The 18,725-nt window shown below is 44.9% G+C and overlaps 7 protein-coding genes across 7 annotated transcripts, besides 12 other annotated features; 5 read left to right on the forward strand and 2 right to left on the reverse strand.

The window, feature by feature from the left end:
• Positions 1 to 976: 976 nt before the first annotated feature.
• On the forward strand, positions 977 to 3,691 carry PVX_080010 (hypothetical protein, conserved; the record flags this gene model as incomplete). The annotated part of the gene is made up of 2 exons (XM_001613660.1): positions 977 to 1,234; positions 1,892 to 3,691. 2 exons carry the CDS (start codon positions 977 to 979, stop codon positions 3,689 to 3,691), a joined length of 2,058 nt encoding a protein of 685 aa, XP_001613710.1.
• Positions 1,428 to 1,453: a microsatellite.
• Positions 2,855 to 2,903: a microsatellite.
• A 1,457-nt stretch (positions 3,692 to 5,148) lies between the features above and the next one.
• Positions 5,149 to 5,168: a microsatellite.
• A 527-nt stretch (positions 5,169 to 5,695) lies between these two features.
• Positions 5,696 to 5,719: a microsatellite.
• Positions 5,720 to 5,737: 18 nt separating this feature from the next.
• On the forward strand, positions 5,738 to 6,160 carry PVX_080015 (hypothetical protein, conserved; the record flags this gene model as incomplete). Its single annotated transcript, XM_001613661.1, has 1 exon — positions 5,738 to 6,160. One exon carries the CDS (start codon positions 5,738 to 5,740, stop codon positions 6,158 to 6,160), a length of 423 nt encoding a protein of 140 aa, XP_001613711.1.
• A 1,306-nt stretch (positions 6,161 to 7,466) lies between these two features.
• Positions 7,467 to 8,207, reverse strand: PVX_080020 (50S ribosomal subunit protein L12, putative; the record flags this gene model as incomplete). The annotated part of the gene is made up of 1 exon (XM_001613662.1): positions 7,467 to 8,207. One exon carries the CDS (start codon positions 8,205 to 8,207, stop codon positions 7,467 to 7,469), a length of 741 nt encoding a protein of 246 aa, XP_001613712.1.
• A 57-nt stretch (positions 8,208 to 8,264) lies between these two features.
• PVX_080025 (hypothetical protein, conserved) lies at positions 8,265 to 10,065 on the reverse strand (the record flags this gene model as incomplete). Its single annotated transcript, XM_001613663.1, has 1 exon — positions 8,265 to 10,065. The coding sequence occupies one exon, from the start codon at positions 10,063 to 10,065 to the stop codon at positions 9,637 to 9,639; it is 429 nt and encodes a 142-aa protein (XP_001613713.1). The 3' UTR covers positions 8,265 to 9,636.
• Positions 10,066 to 11,270: 1,205 nt separating this feature from the next.
• Positions 11,271 to 11,291: a microsatellite.
• A 245-nt stretch (positions 11,292 to 11,536) lies between these two features.
• Positions 11,537 to 11,581: a microsatellite.
• A 664-nt stretch (positions 11,582 to 12,245) lies between these two features.
• PVX_080030 (developmentally regulated GTP-binding protein 1, putative) lies at positions 12,246 to 13,858 on the forward strand (the record flags this gene model as incomplete). Its single annotated transcript, XM_001613664.1, has 1 exon — positions 12,246 to 13,858. One exon carries the CDS (start codon positions 12,246 to 12,248, stop codon positions 13,341 to 13,343), a length of 1,098 nt encoding a protein of 365 aa, XP_001613714.1. The 3' UTR covers positions 13,344 to 13,858.
• Positions 12,324 to 12,346: a microsatellite.
• Positions 12,848 to 12,867: a microsatellite.
• Positions 13,082 to 13,105: a microsatellite.
• Positions 13,564 to 13,599: a microsatellite.
• Positions 13,859 to 14,618: 760 nt separating the features above from the next.
• PVX_080035 (hypothetical protein, conserved) lies at positions 14,619 to 15,929 on the forward strand (the record flags this gene model as incomplete). The annotated part of the gene is made up of 1 exon (XM_001613665.1): positions 14,619 to 15,929. The coding sequence occupies one exon, from the start codon at positions 14,619 to 14,621 to the stop codon at positions 15,927 to 15,929; it is 1,311 nt and encodes a 436-aa protein (XP_001613715.1).
• A 128-nt stretch (positions 15,930 to 16,057) lies between these two features.
• Positions 16,058 to 16,103: a microsatellite.
• Positions 16,104 to 16,585: 482 nt separating this feature from the next.
• Positions 16,586 to 16,627: a microsatellite.
• A 970-nt stretch (positions 16,628 to 17,597) lies between these two features.
• PVX_080040 (hypothetical protein, conserved) lies at positions 17,598 to 18,456 on the forward strand (the record flags this gene model as incomplete). Its single annotated transcript, XM_001613666.1, has 3 exons — positions 17,598 to 17,829; positions 17,987 to 18,055; positions 18,296 to 18,456. 3 exons carry the CDS (start codon positions 17,598 to 17,600, stop codon positions 18,454 to 18,456), a joined length of 462 nt encoding a protein of 153 aa, XP_001613716.1.
• Between the last annotated feature and the right edge of the window lie 269 nt (positions 18,457 to 18,725).

Here is an 18,725-nt window from a genome sequence, read left to right on the forward strand (position 1 = left end):
CCTTTTGGGAAAAAAATACCCCCCACGGGATGCGCTGTGAAGAATAACCACAATTGTGTACAATCGTCCAAACTTAAAAAAGATCGCTGCGTGAAGTGACACAAAGTGGCAAACCGTCCGTTTATAAAATTGCCAAAGGGATGGTGAAACGTTGCCAATTTTTTCGGCCCACATGAAAGCAAAAAAAAAAAAAAAAAAACTACTGCTTTAATAAAAAAAAGAGAAAGTGGAGAAGGAAGGGCAAAACGGTTAACAGCAACAAAAGGCAATTAAAAAAAAAAAAAAAAAAAATTAGCCAATGAGCAAAGCTACCCTTTTAACAAATTTACACAAAACTGCCAAGGTTAGCAATAACGTGTTATGAGCAATCTTCACGAATGCTTAACTCGATTGGCAGCATGCTTCACCGCCATTTGCACGAGGCGCTTCTGTTTCGTTTTTGCATCCGTCGTACTTGCATATACCGAACAGTAACGCTTTAATAAGGAAAAAATATATGCATACATTGTATTGCATTTGCGAGTGCACGTAAATGGCTGGACCGCACACGAGCATGTGTTTTATGTGAGCCAATTTGCCCCACCAGTGAGGCAGAAGTAGCTTGTTTGGAAGCTTCATATGCACATGCGCATCACCTGAGCAAATTCAAAATGGTGTAGATGCCTCGACCTATGCGCTTACATTGCACATTTTGCGTTTTTCCATTTTGATGCCTTCTCCAATTTGTTACACTCTGGATGGAGGCCCATATAAACACATGAGTAGAAATGTATAGGCCCCCTTTTTTATGAAATCCCCCCCACCGTTAGGTGCAATCGGTTCATATTTACCTCCCTGCTCACGGAGGAGTGCTCATCGGGGATCCCTTAAGGATAAGGTGTATCATATTTCGTTTGTCCGTTTTTGTGAGCATTCTTTTAGTATTTTTTTTTTCCTTTTTTCCGTTTGCCCATGCCACCGCCAACCCCTCAACACGATGGACGATGACTTCGTGAGAGCGGTGAATAAATTTAATGCCAATTTGGGGATTCACAAGAAGAATTCTGTTAGGGATCTCAGTGAGAAAAAAGAGAAAAAGGAAAAGGTTGATGAGGAAGACGCCAATAAGCTGAAGGAAGACCTGGAGCTGCATTACATACACAACTCGAACAACAAAATATGCCAAAAGTTTTTGACCCTGCCACTGAGCGCCAAACCGGACAGGCTGAACAGCCACTCGGATAAGGTCATTCTGGTAAGCGGGCCTGCCACTTCTGCAGTTGCTAATTGTGCAAATGCTACTAGTGGAGCTGCCACTCGTGGAGCCACTGCTCTTGCGTTAGCCCACCGCGAACACCCGCGCGTACGGTCGCCCCATTTTCGTCGAGCTCATCCTTAACGACCCAAATGGGAAGGGACGTTCGCACAGCAAATCTTTAAATGGCAAAATGGTGGGGGGCGGGGTTTTCCATTTTTACATAGCCACGGTGCATTGTAGATGGGCATTCTCGCCCCTCACCATTTTGCCCTTTTTTGGTGCGTTCATAAGTAGCTCTTTAATTACTTGAACATGTGATGTAATTAATGTCACGCGTGAATGTACAATTCGGGGGTGCAGCTCCACTTGGTGTGTGGGCACGCTGTGTAGGGTGAGGCGGAGGTGCCAAATGGGGAACCGCCAAGGGGGCGAATGCGCACGTGAACGCGTATACAAGTGCACACGTTCTAACACTCCCACTTTCTATCACTCCCACTTCCCCACTTCCAAACTTCCCACTTCCCCACTTCCAAACTTCCCACTTCCCCACTTCCAAACTTCCCACTTCCCCACTTCCAAACTTCCCACTTCCCCACTTCCAAACTTCCCACTTCCCCACTTCCCCACTTCCCACTTCCCACCTCCCCCGCTCAGCCAGTGTCCATCCTGAAAACGCTCGAGAAGGGGTTCTACCGAAGCGAAGTGGAGTTCCCATACACCTTCAGCCTGAAGAACGTGCAAAACAACTACATCACGCACGTGTGCGTCCTAGAGTTCAGCTCAAACGAAGGAATCATACACGTCTCAGAAAATGTGAAAGAAAATTTAGGCATAAAACAAAGCAGCGGCATCGTCCGGCTATTAGTAACCTATGCAAATATACCCAAATGCGATTTCATCAAATTTGAATCGTTAAATGAAAATACCAGCAATATAAAATTTATGAAAAATTTACTACAAAATGAGTTGAGCCTAAATTATAGCACCTTAACCTTGGGGGACTACGTCCACATTAACAACTTAAGCTTCTACATAAGCGAGTTGGAACCGGATAATGCAGTATCCCTAATCAACACAGACATCACCGTCGATATATGTGAAAGGAAGAATGTGGGGGAGAAGAGAGACGACTCTTCAAATCGGCTGAGTGACTTCTACGAACCCATAAACACGACAGATGTAACGGTTAGCGGTAATATAAAAAAGGGAATGAAAAAATATAAGTACTTTTTCCACTACTCCGTTTTGGACCTGCTCAAGAAGGATAAGATTGAAATACAAATTTCGCTTCATTCCAGTGGAGCACATAAAGATCTCGACTTGTATGTGGCCTTTCCTCCGCACGACTCCGTGTCAGATGTGCTTCACCATTTGCACTTTGACGATCTTAGCGAAGACGTCATCATAAATAGGGACCTCATGACGAACTCGCTGATGCTGCACTTTGCCTGCTTTGCGAAGGAGCGTGCAGATGGAGCCACGGAAGGGGGTCCGCGAGGAGATGGCGGCACGGAAGCGGTTCCACGAGGGGATGGCGGCACAGACGGGGAGTCACGAGGAGACAACCCGGCAAGTGTCACTTTAAGTGCGCCTCAGCAGAAGGAGGACCCCTTCCTCGAATACATTTACGACCAGTATTTCCCCCACCTAATGTACCTTGCCATTTCGTGCTCGGCCGAAACGGAGGTGCAGTACACTCTATCGATGAAAGTCAGCTCAGAAGGTGAGAAAGAGGCACCGAAAGGGGACGAAGCGGAGGGTAAGCGTGCCCCCCCCACTGCCAGCACAGCCATTAAGCCAACCGAAAGTTCAAGCATCAATCAAAAGTACATAAAATGTAACAATTGCCTGAAAGACATTTTTGAGCATAACCTGAGCATGCATCAAATTCACTGCCTAAAAAATATTTCCCTATGTAATATATGCAAAAGGAGTTTCCAAAAAAAGGATATCTTAAATCATACCCATTGTGACGTATGTAATGAAGGTATAAGTACATCCGACAGGAAGAAACATAATAACACATGGCACACAAAAATAAAATGTGCATGTGATAAACAATTTTATAAAAAACAATTCATTTTCCATCAAGCGTTATTCTGTCCGAAGAAAATTATTTTCTGTTCCTACTGCAACATATTTACGACGTCCTCCATAAGTGTGTATAATGAAGACTACATTTTGGCAAATTTTTTTGACAAATTTGATGAGCAGGGAAATTTTACCTCCAAATCGGTCCCCTATTATATGCACTTACTGCATACGAATTTTTCGTACTTTGTTAAATATATCAATCACACGGAGCATGAGAAATATTGCGGGTCCAAGTCAGTCACTTGTATGTTTTGCAAAACGAACATGCACAGGAACAGGTACTTGGCTCACTTGATGTTTTTCCATGACAAGGGTAAGAAGGAGTCCTTTATGCTTATCAACGAACATTTGGAAGATTAGCGGAGTGAAGTGTATAGGACCGCTTCTGTTTGGATTCTCCTACGGGAGGTGCCTCGCGCAGGTGGTGGGGAAAATACCCACGTCTGTGCATCCGCGGATTTGCTGACCGGGGCGCACATTCGCTTGTGCCATCGTTTGTTTGGAAATGCGACCATGTGGAGATTTGCCCATATGACGATTTTTCCATGTGGCGATTTGCCCATATGAAACCCCCCCCCTTTTTGTCCCCGCAAGACTCACCCCGCAGAGTGCTATTGCCCTGTGTGATGGGCACTGTGGCAGAGGTGCGGAGGGCATCCTGTTTGTACTTTATTGTATAAGTTTTTTTTTTTTTTTTTTTTTTTTTTCACGTTTTCAATAAAAGCGCGTAACAACGGAAGATTAACTCACCAAATTTTGATTAAATCTTTTAAAGTGAAATTTGTGTAACGTTCGTAGTGCCATTAGGAGTACACATTTAAGCAGAAGGGGGAAGGACAGCTATGTGCGCGCGGATGGGCGAAAATACTGGGGAAAAAAAAAAAAAAAAAATCCCCATTGCGACACTTCCTTTTGTGTGATTTTTCCGATCTGGCCTCTCACCACATCTGCCGTTGTCGCTGCACCTGTGTTAGAAAAATACGTCACATTTGTTGATGCCAACTTGCGGGGGGAAGTTTTACCGACAGTTGGGTAACGCCTCGCAGGGGGACATAACAAACCATTCGTCGGCTCGCTCACCTCGCCTGCACCTCATTTTTTAAACCCGTTTTCTCTCATCTTAGAATAATTCGCAAAAAGTGGGAAAAAAAAAGGGGGGCGAACAAATTTGTACTTGCGTTGAATCTTTTCATTTTTTTCGGATTAACAAAATTGAGAGTCCTTTTTTTTTTCCTAATTGAAGAGGTGCCCAAATGGCAAAATATAGGAATGCACAGCGGCGGCATGTTGTACACTGGTGCGTATATATTTTTTCTTCCCCCCCCTCCGTGTTCGAAGCAGCGCGTTCCGCCGCTGTTCCTTTCTCGTTGCAGATACGTATGCCCTGACGCCGTGCGCGCCCCCATTCTATGGCGCTTCCTCACGCGTGGAAGCATCTACCTGAAGCTGAACTGGGATATACGTTTTGCCATACAGGGCACCATACGCATAGGGGCATACTTTCACGTTGCGAAGATGCAAATTCCTCGCTGGAAAAAAAAAATTGTAAAAAAAAAAAAGAACCCTCAAAAGTGCAGCTTCAAGAGGAAACATAAAAAAAGGAACATTTCTGAAATATTTTTTCTCCTTAAAAAGATTTATGCGTGAGTGAATATATGAACATGTAGAGGCACAGGCATAGGCATAGGCGTAAGCGTAGTTATACTAATATGTATACGTTTTCCTTTACATGATGATGTCACCCGTGTGGCTATAATTTTCCCGGGCCTTCATAAAAAAGGAGCGCTTCCCCGCACCTCTTCAACTGTTACTTTCCGTTGGCACGATTTTTTTTTTTTTTTTTTTGATTCCCAATATTGAAGCGAGAAGTATGCACAAAAAAAGGATGGGTGAGAGAAGCAACATAAAAATAACAGCTCAGAAACGCATCTGTTCTGTTTGGTCATATTTGTGGTGAAAAATCCCTGCAAATAGAACCGTCCCCTCTACATAAGTAGAAACGCATTTAAACATCTTACCATTTCTTTCACGTGTAACTTTTTTTTTTTTTTTTCCCCCTCAGTTTGGCATATAACAAGTTGTTGTACACCATTTTAAGCTTGGCCACCTTTTCGTTTTTCCTTGTAAAAATGTTACATGTTCGAACCCTGCAGCCCACTCCCGTTTGCGGCCACAGATAAACTGCATCTGTGTGTGCATTTTAATATTCCAACGTTGTGTGAGCCTCCGCGTGTCAGCGGTGGAGCGGCAACAGGAAGAGTAGTAAAAGGAGTACTAGATAGTAGCAGCACGAATAGGAGAGGACCTCCCCCACGCACGCCCCTCGAAGAAGGCAGCCCCGAGCCCAAAACGAACATGCTTAAGCAGACAAACCAAGTTAATCCCATCAAACTTTAGCCCTCTTGTATGTATTTACATCACATATATTATAGAGCCTACTACAACACCTTCCAACAAGACAAACCGACAGTAGACGCGTACAGTCTGTACCTATTTGTGATTTACCTTAAAATGGGGATGGTATTTTCCAGAATCTCCACAAATGATGAAGAGGGTCGCTTACTGCTTTCGAAAAATGGCATACTAAATTTTAAGAAGAAGGACACTGTGCGATTTAAACAGAAATTTAAAATATTAAAAAATAGAATAAATGGTTTTTTAAAAAAGGGACTTAAGACTACATCTTGGGTGGTGTGGGTTGCCGGCGTATCTGTGGTGGTCCTCATTACGCCTATTGCGTTTCAGTACGAGAAGGAATGCCAGCTGTTCGAAATGCAGGCCCAGTTTTTGCAGGCGCAGCAGGCGGCTAATGTTCCCCAGTTGAACTGACGCGTCTGCGGTGAGGAGCGATTCGGTGTGGAGCGATTCGGTGTGCTGCGATTCGGTGTGGAGCAGTTCGGTGTGGCGCGGTTCGGTTCGAAGTGACTCTGGAGCGAGGGGGGTCGGCGGCGTCGAAGTGGTCAAGCGCTGAAGCGGTTGGAGAAGCTGTCCGAGCAGTAGCTGCAGGGGTGGCCGCAGATCTGGCCACCTTGCGAGACGCGCCCGTGCGTGGCTTTCCCAAAAAGTATATTTCACCTTTTAAACAAGCCCTCATAATTAATCTGCTAAGCTAACACAAGCAATTTGCAAAAAGGGCACTTTTCGTGCACTTTAATTGGCTAGCCATTATTGGCTTGCTATATTTTTTTTTTTTTTTTTTTTTTTTTTTTCCTATGGGGGACATTTTAAGCAAAGCATACATATAAGTACATGCATGTACACATAAATGAATAAACATATGTTTGTGCATTCCTCCCCCAACCCTGTGGGTTTTTTTCCATTTCAATTTTTTCCATTCACGCACAGAGGAATTTTCTTATTTTGAAGCGCATAATTTGAAGCGCACAATTTGAAGCACACAATTTGGAGCATTTCTCGTGAACATTTTCACGGTGAAAAATGTTCACCCCCAACGTTTGCACAGTTTCGCGCCGCAAAACTGCCCTTCACATTCTACACCTCCAAACTTCAACCCCGCGACGTCGCCATTTCTCAAAATTTTAATTCCCCCCTGCTGCGTATAACCGTAGTGAAGAAAGCGGTGCGATGGAAAAAACAAAATGGAAACGCCAGTTTGTTGAAAATGTTCGTTTTTCAAAAAACAACTGAAAAAAAAAAAAAATCATTTTGAGAAAAAATGCGTACAGAGAGGGGCACATTAGGGGGGTTGATAAATGCAAAGTGGGGAGAAAAAAAACAATTGCGAAAATAAATGAATAAATAATACGCAGGTGGCTACCCCATGGGGTGGACTCCCCCCACACACAAATGAGGTCTTCTACCAAATGGACACCCTCCTTATGGAGAGATAACAACCTGCGTGCATGCTGCACAAAGGAGGGTAATTCTCGCGAGCAAGCAGTGGTTGCAAAAGTGGCTCTTCATTCTGCTCATATTCAACATAGCCCACCCTTCGTGCGTAACAAACAGATAAATGATTGGTGCGAAAGGGCGATCCATTCATGGAAACGAAAAAAAAAAAAAAGACGCCCAAAATGGGAAAGCAACATAGGGAAGATGGAAGATGAACGTACATTACCTGCAGACACTAATAAAGGAAGCATTTTGGCACAAATTTTGCAACCCCACGCAGAAACTACTTCAACTTAACGATGCCCCCCGCCTCCGTAAGCTTGGTCTTCCACTTGTCAGCCGTTTCTTTGTTAATTTTTTCAAAAAGAGTTTGGGGTAAGTTATCCACCAAGTCCTTGGCTTGCTTCAAATTGAGATCCTTCTTAATCTCCTTGACGATCTTAATGATGGGGATCTTTTTATTGGGTTCTATATTTTCTAAAACCAAATCGTAGACCTTATTTTCGTCATCCTCTTCCTCCTCAGCGTTTGCATCAGCTGCATTTTTCCTACTGTCCTGGTCAGTGCTAGAAGCACCTATGCTCTGTCTGGTGTCCACTGAAAAAGTGGCTTCTATCTGTTTCACTAATTCGCTTGCTTCCAACAGAGTTAGCTCCTTCAAGCTTTCTATAATTTTATTTACCCTTTCGCTACCTAGGGTAAACCCCCGTCTTCCACTAGATGCATCCTTTTTCAAAATGATTTCATTTTTATAATTTAAGTAATTTTTCCTCCGATGGTTATCACCGATTCTTTTTTCGCTATATATAAGGTAGAAGTAGCTCAGCTTACTCTGCCTCTTCAAAAACGTCAAACAGGTGATACCTCCCAGGAAGTATGCTACTACGTATGCAAGGCACAGCAGCCAGAACCCCCTCCTGCTAAGTTTGCCTGGTCGTTTATTCCCCAGCTTTGTTCTTTTCCCTTCGCACACTTTGGCTTTCCTTCGGTCCAGTGCTTTATACGTTCTTCCTTTACTACTCATTCTTCAAAATTAGGCATTTTTAATTCGTTTTAATTCGTTTTTCTTTTTCTTTTTTTTGTCACTGCTGGTGGATACGCGGCAAAGGGGGAACTCCTTGGGGCGGCTCACATTCGCTGCACAGCCCTGTGCTGATTCGAGCGGAGATGCTACACCTCGTGGTGGGGGGTAATTCCCTAACGATGTGCGTTTTGTATAGTTACTCAGTTGAGACGACTTTTACATTTTACCTTCTTTTTTTTCTGCTCCTATTTGGGTGTTAAAAAGGTGCTACTCTTTGGCAGTGTTCCTTTTCCCTAAGGGCAAATGCTGAAGGGGGTGGCAAAATAGCCTGCCGAGGGGGGTACCTTGTCGAAATGGCGTAGAGGCGCACTGCTTGGAGGTACGGAGTAATGACCAGGGGCTTCTTCCTATGCTCCAAATGGACGTACACATCTTTCAAGATGCGCCTTCCGGTCACCTTGCACGGTTTGCCTCTCTTCACGTTTCACTTCGCGTTCACTTCGCGTAGCTTCCCCGATTGACCGCCGGCTCGGCTCCTCCGGTGAAGCAAACGTTCAACTGGTCAACTAGGCCGCCTTTTCCCAAGTAACGCCTTTCCAGCCGCCTGAAGTGCATCCGTTTGGGGTGGAAGTACAGGCCGGGAAATGCACGTACGCACGAACACATGAACACATGCATGAGTAAGTTCGCGCCTCTTTTTTTATCGTGCCCCCGGGGTTAACCCGCTCGAAAATGCTGCCTGGGGTTCATTCGGAGGCGCGCATAGTGCCAAATGGGGAGTCGAGTCAAAGGAAATTATTAACGAGAGAACATTTGTTAAAAAAGGGTGCTTGCGCGAGGAGGTTATCCCTTTCGGAAAGAAGAACAAAAGAAGGTACGCGGAAAAAGGTCGCCGATAAGGCAAAACATCGTTGATAAAAAAAACATGTTGATAGATGTACGGGGGGGAAAACGGGAATGACTGGGCAAGTGGGGGAGTGACTTAAACATACGAAGCAGTCGGCATCACCACCGACTGTGGCAAACAAATGGGGAGGTAAAAAAAAAAAAAAAAAAAAAAAAAAGTATGAATGAAAGAATGAAAGAAGGAAAGAAAAAACTCTCACCTAACTAGCCGCATGCACATATCACACAGCTGGAAAACACAGCAGTATTCCAACATGGAAAGAAGCAGTCGAACGAAGCAGTCGCGCGAAACAGTCGCACGAGGTTGCGGTCCTTCAAAATGTGTGCGGTGCGGGACGTATGACAATTTTTTTTTTTTTTCCTCTTTATAAGCTGAGCGTATATTTCTTCACCCTGGGTTAGGTTTAATCCGACGTAATATCCCCTTTTTAAAGTATATCTTAAGGACTTGCTTCCACCCCATAGAGGCTACTACTTATCATTTTAGCTTGAGGGGAGGAAAACCCTTTTCGAGGTGTGCCCCTCAGCTGATCTCACCGTCTTGGCTAAGCTCCACCACCCCCGCGGGAGCTTCCCCACTGGAGACGCACTTCACTGTGATGTCCATATCGCTTAAGAGAATTTTCCTCGCGTAGGAATCCTCCCCGCAAGATGACAAGAACTTTTTAATTTTAAATTCAACGTAATCTTCCTCATGGTCCTCATCATTCAATCCTATCGGGGTGCTCAAGGCATCTTTTATGTCATTTACATCGTCCGTTATGTCTATATCAAAATATTTAACCTTTTGCATTTTTTTATTTGCGAGTTTGCTTTGGTAGTGACTTACCAGCTGCTGGTCGTCGTTTATGATGCTCACCTTTAAATTGGCTTCGCTTGACAGCTCAAAGAGGGAAACATTATGGCGCGCGAGTTCGGCCTGGCCATGGCTTTCCTGAGCAGCGTCCTGCATGTTGACCGAGTGTTTTGCGGCCAGGTTAGCATCAGTTGTGCGGTGCGCCGAGTGACGTGCTAACCAGCTTATTACCCTCGCGTACTCCCTCACTGAATTCCCCTTTAACGCAAATGCGAGTACCACATAAAGAGCTCACCCGTCTACCCCGTCAACTTCACAAAAGGCGATTTTTCTTTCTTTAAAAAAATAAAAAAATTCTCATCACACATGCGTTAGCGTGCAATTATGCTCTCCTTTTTTCGAAGTGGAATGACAAAATTACGGGTAGCAATTTTGCTAGTAATTTTTGTTTCCCCTTTTGAGTGGTGAACATGCTTATTACATTTGGCAAAAATTATGGGACACCTTTTTGTGCCTTTACGATGCATTCAGGGGAGGATAACACCTTAGGGTGTGTGCATGCGGTGCGCCGCGAAACTGTAAAAAGGCTGGAACAGTTGGTCGGGTAGAAGAACTGAGCTGCAGGTGGGCCTCCTCCCCATTTTCATTCGCCACTTGGCTTTTGTCCTCGCGTCCTTTTTCGTCCGGATTTTGTTCACGTAATGTTAAAAGGGGAAATGAAACATTGGATTAACTCTCAATATGCATTTTTTTTTTTTTTCTTTTTTTCTTATCTTTTAATGTTACAGTGGGCATGCCTCTTAAGTTGCGTGTCGTCAAATTGTTCACTTCGCGCGGGGGGTGAAAGAAGACGAGGAGATGCAAAGATGGGGAAAAAAAAAAACGATTACTCAAATGTGTGTGGTGTGTGCATTCCAAGTAGTACTGCTTCAAACGCTCGATGAGGAGATATATTTTTTTTGAGAAAATAATTACATACAAAAAATGGGTTCAAAACTGCTCGAACAGATGCATAAAAAAAAAGGTAGAAGCACTTAGAAAGGGTTAGGAAAAATAAAAAGCTGCTTCACATTTCGTGAAAAATTCATTTGCTCCATTTCTTCAGTAGAAGTGTTCATGCGCGTCGTGCAACTGGTTCATGGTGGGTGTTACATGTTTCTGCGCACCTAAAATGCAATCGCAAACGGGGGGGAAGCACACAGGGTAGATCTTAGCTGACGAGGGGGACCCATATAGATTGGGAGAGTTTATAAGTACGATTGGCCTGCCGCCTCAGTTTATCTGCGGCCCCCCCGAACGGAACAACCCAGTCGTATAAGTAGCAATACATATGCATACAATGAGCGAAGAGGCATACGCATGTACATACATAAGGATTACTGCCGCATGTGCTCTTATTCGCACGCACAGTGAGTTTTAAAAATGCAGAGGGAGGAGAAAATGTAATTTTGTAACATTTTTTTTTTTTTTTCTTCTCCTTCGCGAGAAAAATAAAAACCCGAATGCATGTACAAATGCATGTATATTATATATATATATCGCATGGCATGTACGGCGTGTTGGCTTTTCTCTTCTTTTTCTGGGCACTAGAATCGCTTTACTTTGGCATCATCTGACTCTTATCAAAATTGCACGTATGAGAAGTATGCGCGCTTAGAAAAGAAGCAGATGTTTCTTTGCTTTTCCTTTTTTTTTTTTTCCAATTATTTTAGAGGCTTCCTCTTCTGTTGCCATTGTTCTCCTTCCCTTTTGGTATACCATTTTTTTTTTTTTTTTTTTTTTTTTTTTTGCATACCATTTTGCGAACGGGCGAAGAAGCGCATTGGGGGATCATGCCCATCTGGACATTTCTAGGCGGCAATCACTTGCCAAACGGAAGAAGTGGTGGGACGAAACAGGTGAAATGACCCGAGCAGCTCCCGTTTGCCTCACTTGTTTGGCTCCCCCAGGTGAAGCGGCCCTCTGCGAAGCAGTTCACTGGGCTAGCAGAGGCAGAAGCGGGAGCAACTAACCAAGCCCGCATCTAACCAGAAAAGGAACCCCCCGCCAACCAGATCCAAGATCAGCTTAGAGGATACATAAAAATACACTCACCTCGCTGCTCACCCGAATAGCACATCTGAGCAAAGCCGCAGAGGGGGCAAGCCGGCAAAAAAAAAAAATCCGCACTTTTTCGGCGTCACGAGGAAGAAAAAAAAGAAAAATTGAAATCGCTGAAGAAATTGTAGGCTTCAGCCCGCCCGCACTACCTCCGTGGCTTACTCGATCCCTCTTCTTCTTCTTCCCTCTCCCCCCCTTTTCTCCTTCTTTTTCCCCCCCCCCCCCCCGAGAGCACCATGTCCATCCTGCAGAAGATTGCCGACATCGAGGCCGAAATGGCCAAGACGCAAAAGAACAAGGCGACGAACTACCACCTGGGGTTGCTGAAGGCGAAGCTGTCCAAGTTAAAGGCGCAGCTAATCGAGGGAGGGACCAAAGGAGGAGGAGAAGGAGAGGGCTTCGACGTTTCCAAAACGGGAGATGCGAGAATAGGTCTAGTAGGATTCCCCTCAGTAGGGAAGTCCACCCTGCTGAACAAATTAACGGGGACCTTTTCAGAAGTAGCTTCATACGAATTTACAACGTTGACATGTGTGCCAGGGATTTTTAAATATAAAGGAGCCAAAATGCAATTACTAGATTTGCCAGGAATTATAGAAGGAGCAAAGGATGGAAAGGGAAGAGGAAAACAAGTCATTGCAGTAGCGAAGAGTTGCTCCCTCATTTTGATTGTCCTGGATGTACTAAAGCCATTAACCTTCAAAAAAATAATAGAAAAAGAATTGGAAGGGTTCGGAATTAGGTTAAATAAAAAGCCACCAAATATTATTTTCCAAAAGAAAGACAAAGGAGGAATCAACATCACGCACACGGTGCCACTGAACAATATTGATGAGGATATGATAAAGTCCATATGCCATGAGTACAGAATAATGAATGCCAATATTTCCATACGATGTGAAGCTACAGTAGATGACATCATCGATGTTATTGAAGGGAACAGATTATATGTCCCTTGTATTTACGTTTTAAATAAAGTGGACCAAATCACTCTGGAAGAATTAGAAATCGTCACTAGGCTTCCTCACAATGTCCCTATTTCTGCCCACTTAGAATGGAATCTAGATGGCCTTTTAGAAGCCATTTGGAACTACCTAGATTTGGTTAGAATTTACACCAAACCGAAGGGGCAAATTCCGGACTATGAATCGCCGGTTATTTTGAAGAAGGAACGATCCAAGGTGGAAAATTTCTGCAAGAAAATCCACAGATCCCTAGTCAACCAGCTGAAGTATGCCCTAGTTTGGGGCAAGTCCGTCAAGCACAACCCGCAGAAGGTGGGCAAGGACCACGAGTTGAACGATGAGGATGTCGTTCAGTTGGTGAAGAAGTGAGGGAGTGGAGGAGTGAAGAAGTGGGGAAGTGAAGAAGTGGAGGAGAGAAGGTGGGCAACTTGCCTATGACCACCACTGCCCCATTTAGCCAACGTGCCTGTGGCGAACTTCCACTATTTTTGCGCATATGTCGGACGGTTGAATACGCCCGGTTGGGAGGGGGGACATTCCTCCATTTGGCTCGTCTCCCCAATTTGATGATTTTTTTAATGTACATTTTTTGGCTCCCCCCTCCCCCGTGTGCATCGCAAGAAATGTCGCCACCTCTTTGTTCCAACCCGCCAATGGGTTGACCTTGTCCAGAATGGCCCCCCTCGGAGGGTGTCAGTTGGATGCTGGCCGTTTTGGTGTATCGCCGCACGTCCCATTTTGTGGCGGCTAAGTTATTTCAACAATTTTAGCTATTTCAACAATTTTAGCTATTTCAACAATTTTCACCATTTTCACCATTTTAATTATTTTACTTCTTTTTTTTTAATATTAAATACCGCTATGTCGCCCACCCCGTCCATTTTAAAAAGGAAAAAAAGCCCCATTAGAGTGAAGCTCCCCCCTCCCGATGATGGGCTGATTCAAAAGGGAAGACCTTCCAGGGAGGCCAACAAAAGGGTGCAAAAACAGGTGTTCAACAAAGTGTAAGTGACATCCATATGGCCATTTCTCCTTCCCCCACTTACACGCGCATGTGTAGAGTGGCGCGCACATGCAGCGAATAAGGCTAATGCGACTGGCTCGATCGACGGGGAGGGTGAACCCAATTTGTTCACATCATGCGAGATGATGATTCGATGTGATCCTCGATTCTTCTTATAGGGGAGGGGGAAAAAATTAAGCGAGAGGTGCTTGGCAACGGGGGGAGAAAAAAAAAAAAAAAAAAAATAATACCCTAAGTTGCTAATTTTACCTCCAAAGGAAAGAAAAAAATGGGGGAATTTTTTTTTCTTCTTTTTGGTAACTCCGCAAAGCAGTGACAATGCACGTGGGGCTGTGTAGTTTCGCAAGCGATTCTCTTTGATGTGCTATACATGTAAGCAAATAACAAAGCGAAGTTTTTTTTGTCCTCCCAAGTATACTCCTCGATTGCCAGGTGAAGGGGCCCAGTTCTTCACGAGCGGGAGAGTGGTACGTCTTCATTACGCTTCAACCGCGCTTCCGCCACGCTTCAATCAATCTTCAATAAATCTTCTAACCACACTGCTCCCCGCAATCCCTTTAAAGGGGAACTCCCCCCCAGAACACGCATACGTTTGCAAGCCAAAAGGTGAACAGAGCGGCATGGTGAACCAAACCCCCCACATCGTCATCCTATCCTACGATGAAGAGAAGATAAACAAATTCGTGTCATTTTTGATGAGCACATTTGAACCCCTGGAGAGCTACGAAAAGGCAGAAACGTATAAGCTCACATTTGACCGCAATGATTTCCACAGTGGCAATGGATCCTCTTTCGCCTTTAAAGAGGTGGCCAAGGTGGCCATCGTGAATAAGTACTACAGCGCGGAGGTGACTATTTCTTCCTGCGTGGTTCAATCTGGAGAGAATGCCCTTCGTGTGGAGGGAAGTATGCCAAATGGGGGCCTGCCTGATGAGGCAAATCTGCCAAATGGGGGTCTACCTGATGAGGCAAATACGCCAAAAATGGACCTTCCTGATGGGGCAAAACCAGAGTTACAGAACCAAGCGAACGAACTAGACGCCAAGGACATCCTCTGTGAAAGCGTCATATTCCTCTTTAACAATTTCACCAAAAAGGAAAAAAACATCGTTAATGGAAACCCATTCAGGAGCTACGATGAGGAGTGTGTAGAATACATCAAAGATCCGGAGAGCCAGCAAATGATAAGAAATACCCATTTTGATTTTTCAAATTTGTATAAAGATGTGGGGATTAAAATTGCCATTTTTCCTTCATCTCTCGAAAAGGACAATAAAGATATTGTTAACTTCTTTAGCGACTATTTTATTGAATGCTTGTACATAAATTATGAGTCTGCTTTTTTGGCAGAAGGTGGTGGGCAAGATGATGGGCATCCCAGCTGTCCAGAGGAGGGAGACCAAAATGTAAAGGAGGAAAAAACTCTATTGCGAGAATTTGAAGAACAAGAAGATGACGAAAGGTTGGTAGAGGCGCTGCACTGCCATATGTGGAAGGGGCTGCAGATTAAACGGGACCACTTGATCATTCAGCATAGGGGGGACTTCCCCATGGGCGAAGCCTTCAAGGGTGATGAGGCCGCCCGAAAAGGGGAGAAGACCCCGCAGAAGGATGAAGCTTCCCCAAATGGGGAGAAAACCCCGCAGAAGGATGAAGCTGCCCCAAATGGGGAGAACCCCCCCCAGAGGGATGCACCTGCCACAAGCGGAGCAGCCAAAATTGATCTAAGCGGAACTCTGGCGAACAGTGCCAAGACCCCCGAAGGACAGAAGGAAGAACTGTTCATGGAAAACTTCAACAAAATTGTGGAAAAAATAAGAGTAGCAAAAATGGAAAATAAAAATTGCAGCAACCATGCGGCACGGAGAAAGAAAGCGGAAGAAATTATTTTCGAACTGCAGCAGTATTTCTGCGACATTGATGGGGAGTGAGGACGGGGGAGGTGAGTTTTTTCCCCCTTTTTTTTCGCATTTCCCCCCTTTTTTTTCCCACATTTGCGCATTTCCCCATCGTACGCTCAACTGAACCGTGCTCCCACTTTTGTATGATTAGCCCCACTTCGAGGGAGGCTCCCACCCATGCGTTCCCCAAGCGGGATTTATTTTTTTGTATTTTATTTTTTCTTTCCCACCTCCACGCGAAGGAAAAAAAAAATAAAAAACAACAAACAGACAAAAAACAAATATGATGGAAATGCTGTGGGGCATCACTCAAACATTACGCCACGCGAAAGGAAAAAGACCCGCGTCAACGCAGAATTTAGTCTTCTGTCGTCAATTTTTAATTTGTAAGAATAAGCAGTACGCTTTTCCACGCGCACACATAGCAGGTGCGTTGCGCCGCAGATATTTACATGTGCATGTAACTATGTGAGGTCGCTTGATTTACATGTGCATGTAACTGTGTGAGGTCGCCTGTCCTTGCATGTGGTTTTCCCATCTTTGCCCCACATGTACGTAGGAACAATGGCGAACGAAGGGGGGGAGCCCTGAGAACGGGGGTTTCCAACAGTCACACTTATTAAATGCACAGAATAGAAATATCAAGTTTTGAGAGCCCTTCCCTGTTCGCTACACACATGCAGATCGGCGTACGTGCGTGCTTAACTGCATAGGGGAGGATGCACATGCATATGTATACATGTTTGCCCCCACTGCAACCACTCTATCTCGTAAATCCATGCGCCTACCAGCAAAGACGCAAGGGCGAGCACACAAATGAGTAGCAAAAAAAAAAAAAAAAAAAGCAAAAAATGACACGTTTATTCTTTTTTAAAGAAAGCCATGCAACATGCTCCCTGACAACTTTTGTTTTGTCATTATTTCTAAATGGAAGGACCCCCCGATATGTATATAAAAGTGGCCATTTTTTTTTTTTTTTTTTTAAAGTTTATTCGTATCGACCTATTGTACAGTTGCGGCTTCCCGCTTCGTCTTCCTTTTTTTTACTTTGTTTTTCCCCGTGCGTGATGCGCGTTGCATGGTTGTAGATGGTGCAAAGGAGAAGGAGCTGATAAGCAGGCACGCACAAGACGGACGAGTGAACAGTGAAGTTCAGCCCGCTTCTCCACTTCTCCCCCTGCGGAGCGGACGCAACGCCCAACCTCAATCGGAGGACGCCACCCCCCCAAAGGAGGTCCCCTCTCGAGCGCAACGTGAAGGACCATCCCACTTTGTTACGCACACACACGTAAACAGTGGCGTCATCATCTTGCCTACACTCGCGTGGTGTTATTCAAGCCACATAATTGAACGTTCCCAAAGAAACCCCTTTTGTTAATAAAAAAGGGTCAACACTCACTGGGTAGCAACTGAAAAAAGGCTACACCTAAATTGGCAAACCGAGTTTAATTTAAAGTGGAAGGAAAAAATACACCCCCCCTTTGTAGACCCTAATTATCAAAAGGTAAGCCCCCCGTCCTACACGAAGATCGTTACAGGTTTCTAAGATGAACAGTCGATTGTGCTTGTACTATGTGTGCATATCCCCCCTTGTGTGCATCTACCCCTGTGTGCGCATCCACCCCCGTGTGACTTGAAAAGTGGACCCCATTCACGCACACCTCCCTGTTGGACCGCCCCCTTTTCAGCCTCGGAACGATGAAGCTCTCTCATGCAATAAACAAGCTGATAGCATCCCTGGGAGGAGTCCTCTTAGTTGCTTACGACATTATTAGAATTCACAAAAGCAGTACAAATTATGTGGACGAAAATATCTACGTGATGAATAACCCCTATGTGCCTTTTTCCACTTTCCTCATCCTGAGCTTTACTTATCTTTTCCTAAACGGCTTTGCAAACTCGAAGAATGTGATGGCAAAAGGGTTTACAGGTACTGCTGCTTCAGCCAAGGGGGAAGGGAATAAACCCATGGCGGTGGCTAATAGTATAGCGCTGCACCATTGTTCAGTTTCTTTCATCCCATTAGCCTTTCTTTTTTTGGGGGCACCACCTTCACACTTGCATGCTTTTTTCTCCCTCCCGTTTAGGCTTCCTAAGCTGCTTCTTAATCACGTACGCCTTCGTTTTTTTCGCGCACCAGTTGTACCTCACGTCAGGTAAAAGGAAGGCGCGGCACCGCTCCCCCACCTTGGTGCGTTACCTCTCATTCACCTTTGCACATCATCGCTCCCCCACCTTTGCACATCACCGCTCCCCCACCTTTGCACATCACCGCTCCCCCACCTTGGCGCGTTACCTCTCCTTCACCTTTGCACATCACCGCTCCCCCACCTTTGCACATCACCGCTTTCTCACTCCCACACTTCCGCACGGCCTCATCTCCCCCTCCTCCGCAGAATTCGGCAAGGCTGAGTCCGAGCTGATCAGAGACTCCACCTACCTGTGCATTTTCCTCTTCTTCTACTTCTGCTCGCTGTGCATCGAGGCCCATCGCAACTTATCAAGAACCGTGTCGGCCAAGGAGAGCATTGGGGGGTCCATCAAAATCGAAGTTTGAGCACCCACCCCCCATTCGTTCCTTTTTTTTCAAGTGCCAATTTTTTTTTTTTTCGAATTAGCGTACAAATGTTTATGTGTGTATATTTGTATGTGTAGGAGGTGGCTCATTTTTATGTGTTCCTCATCGATGTAGAGGGGCAACACATTTCTACCAGCGGAGCTGCGATATGTTTGGTGTGCGCGGGGAGAGTGAACCATCGGAATGGGCCACTGAATAGTGAGCCAGATGATGGCGCTGATTTAATACAAATTGGTATCTTCCATAAA

Source organism: Plasmodium vivax, chromosome 10 (genome assembly GCF_000002415.2).
Source record: "Plasmodium vivax chromosome 10, whole genome shotgun sequence".
Classification (NCBI taxonomy): domain Eukaryota; phylum Apicomplexa; class Aconoidasida; order Haemosporida; family Plasmodiidae; genus Plasmodium; species Plasmodium vivax.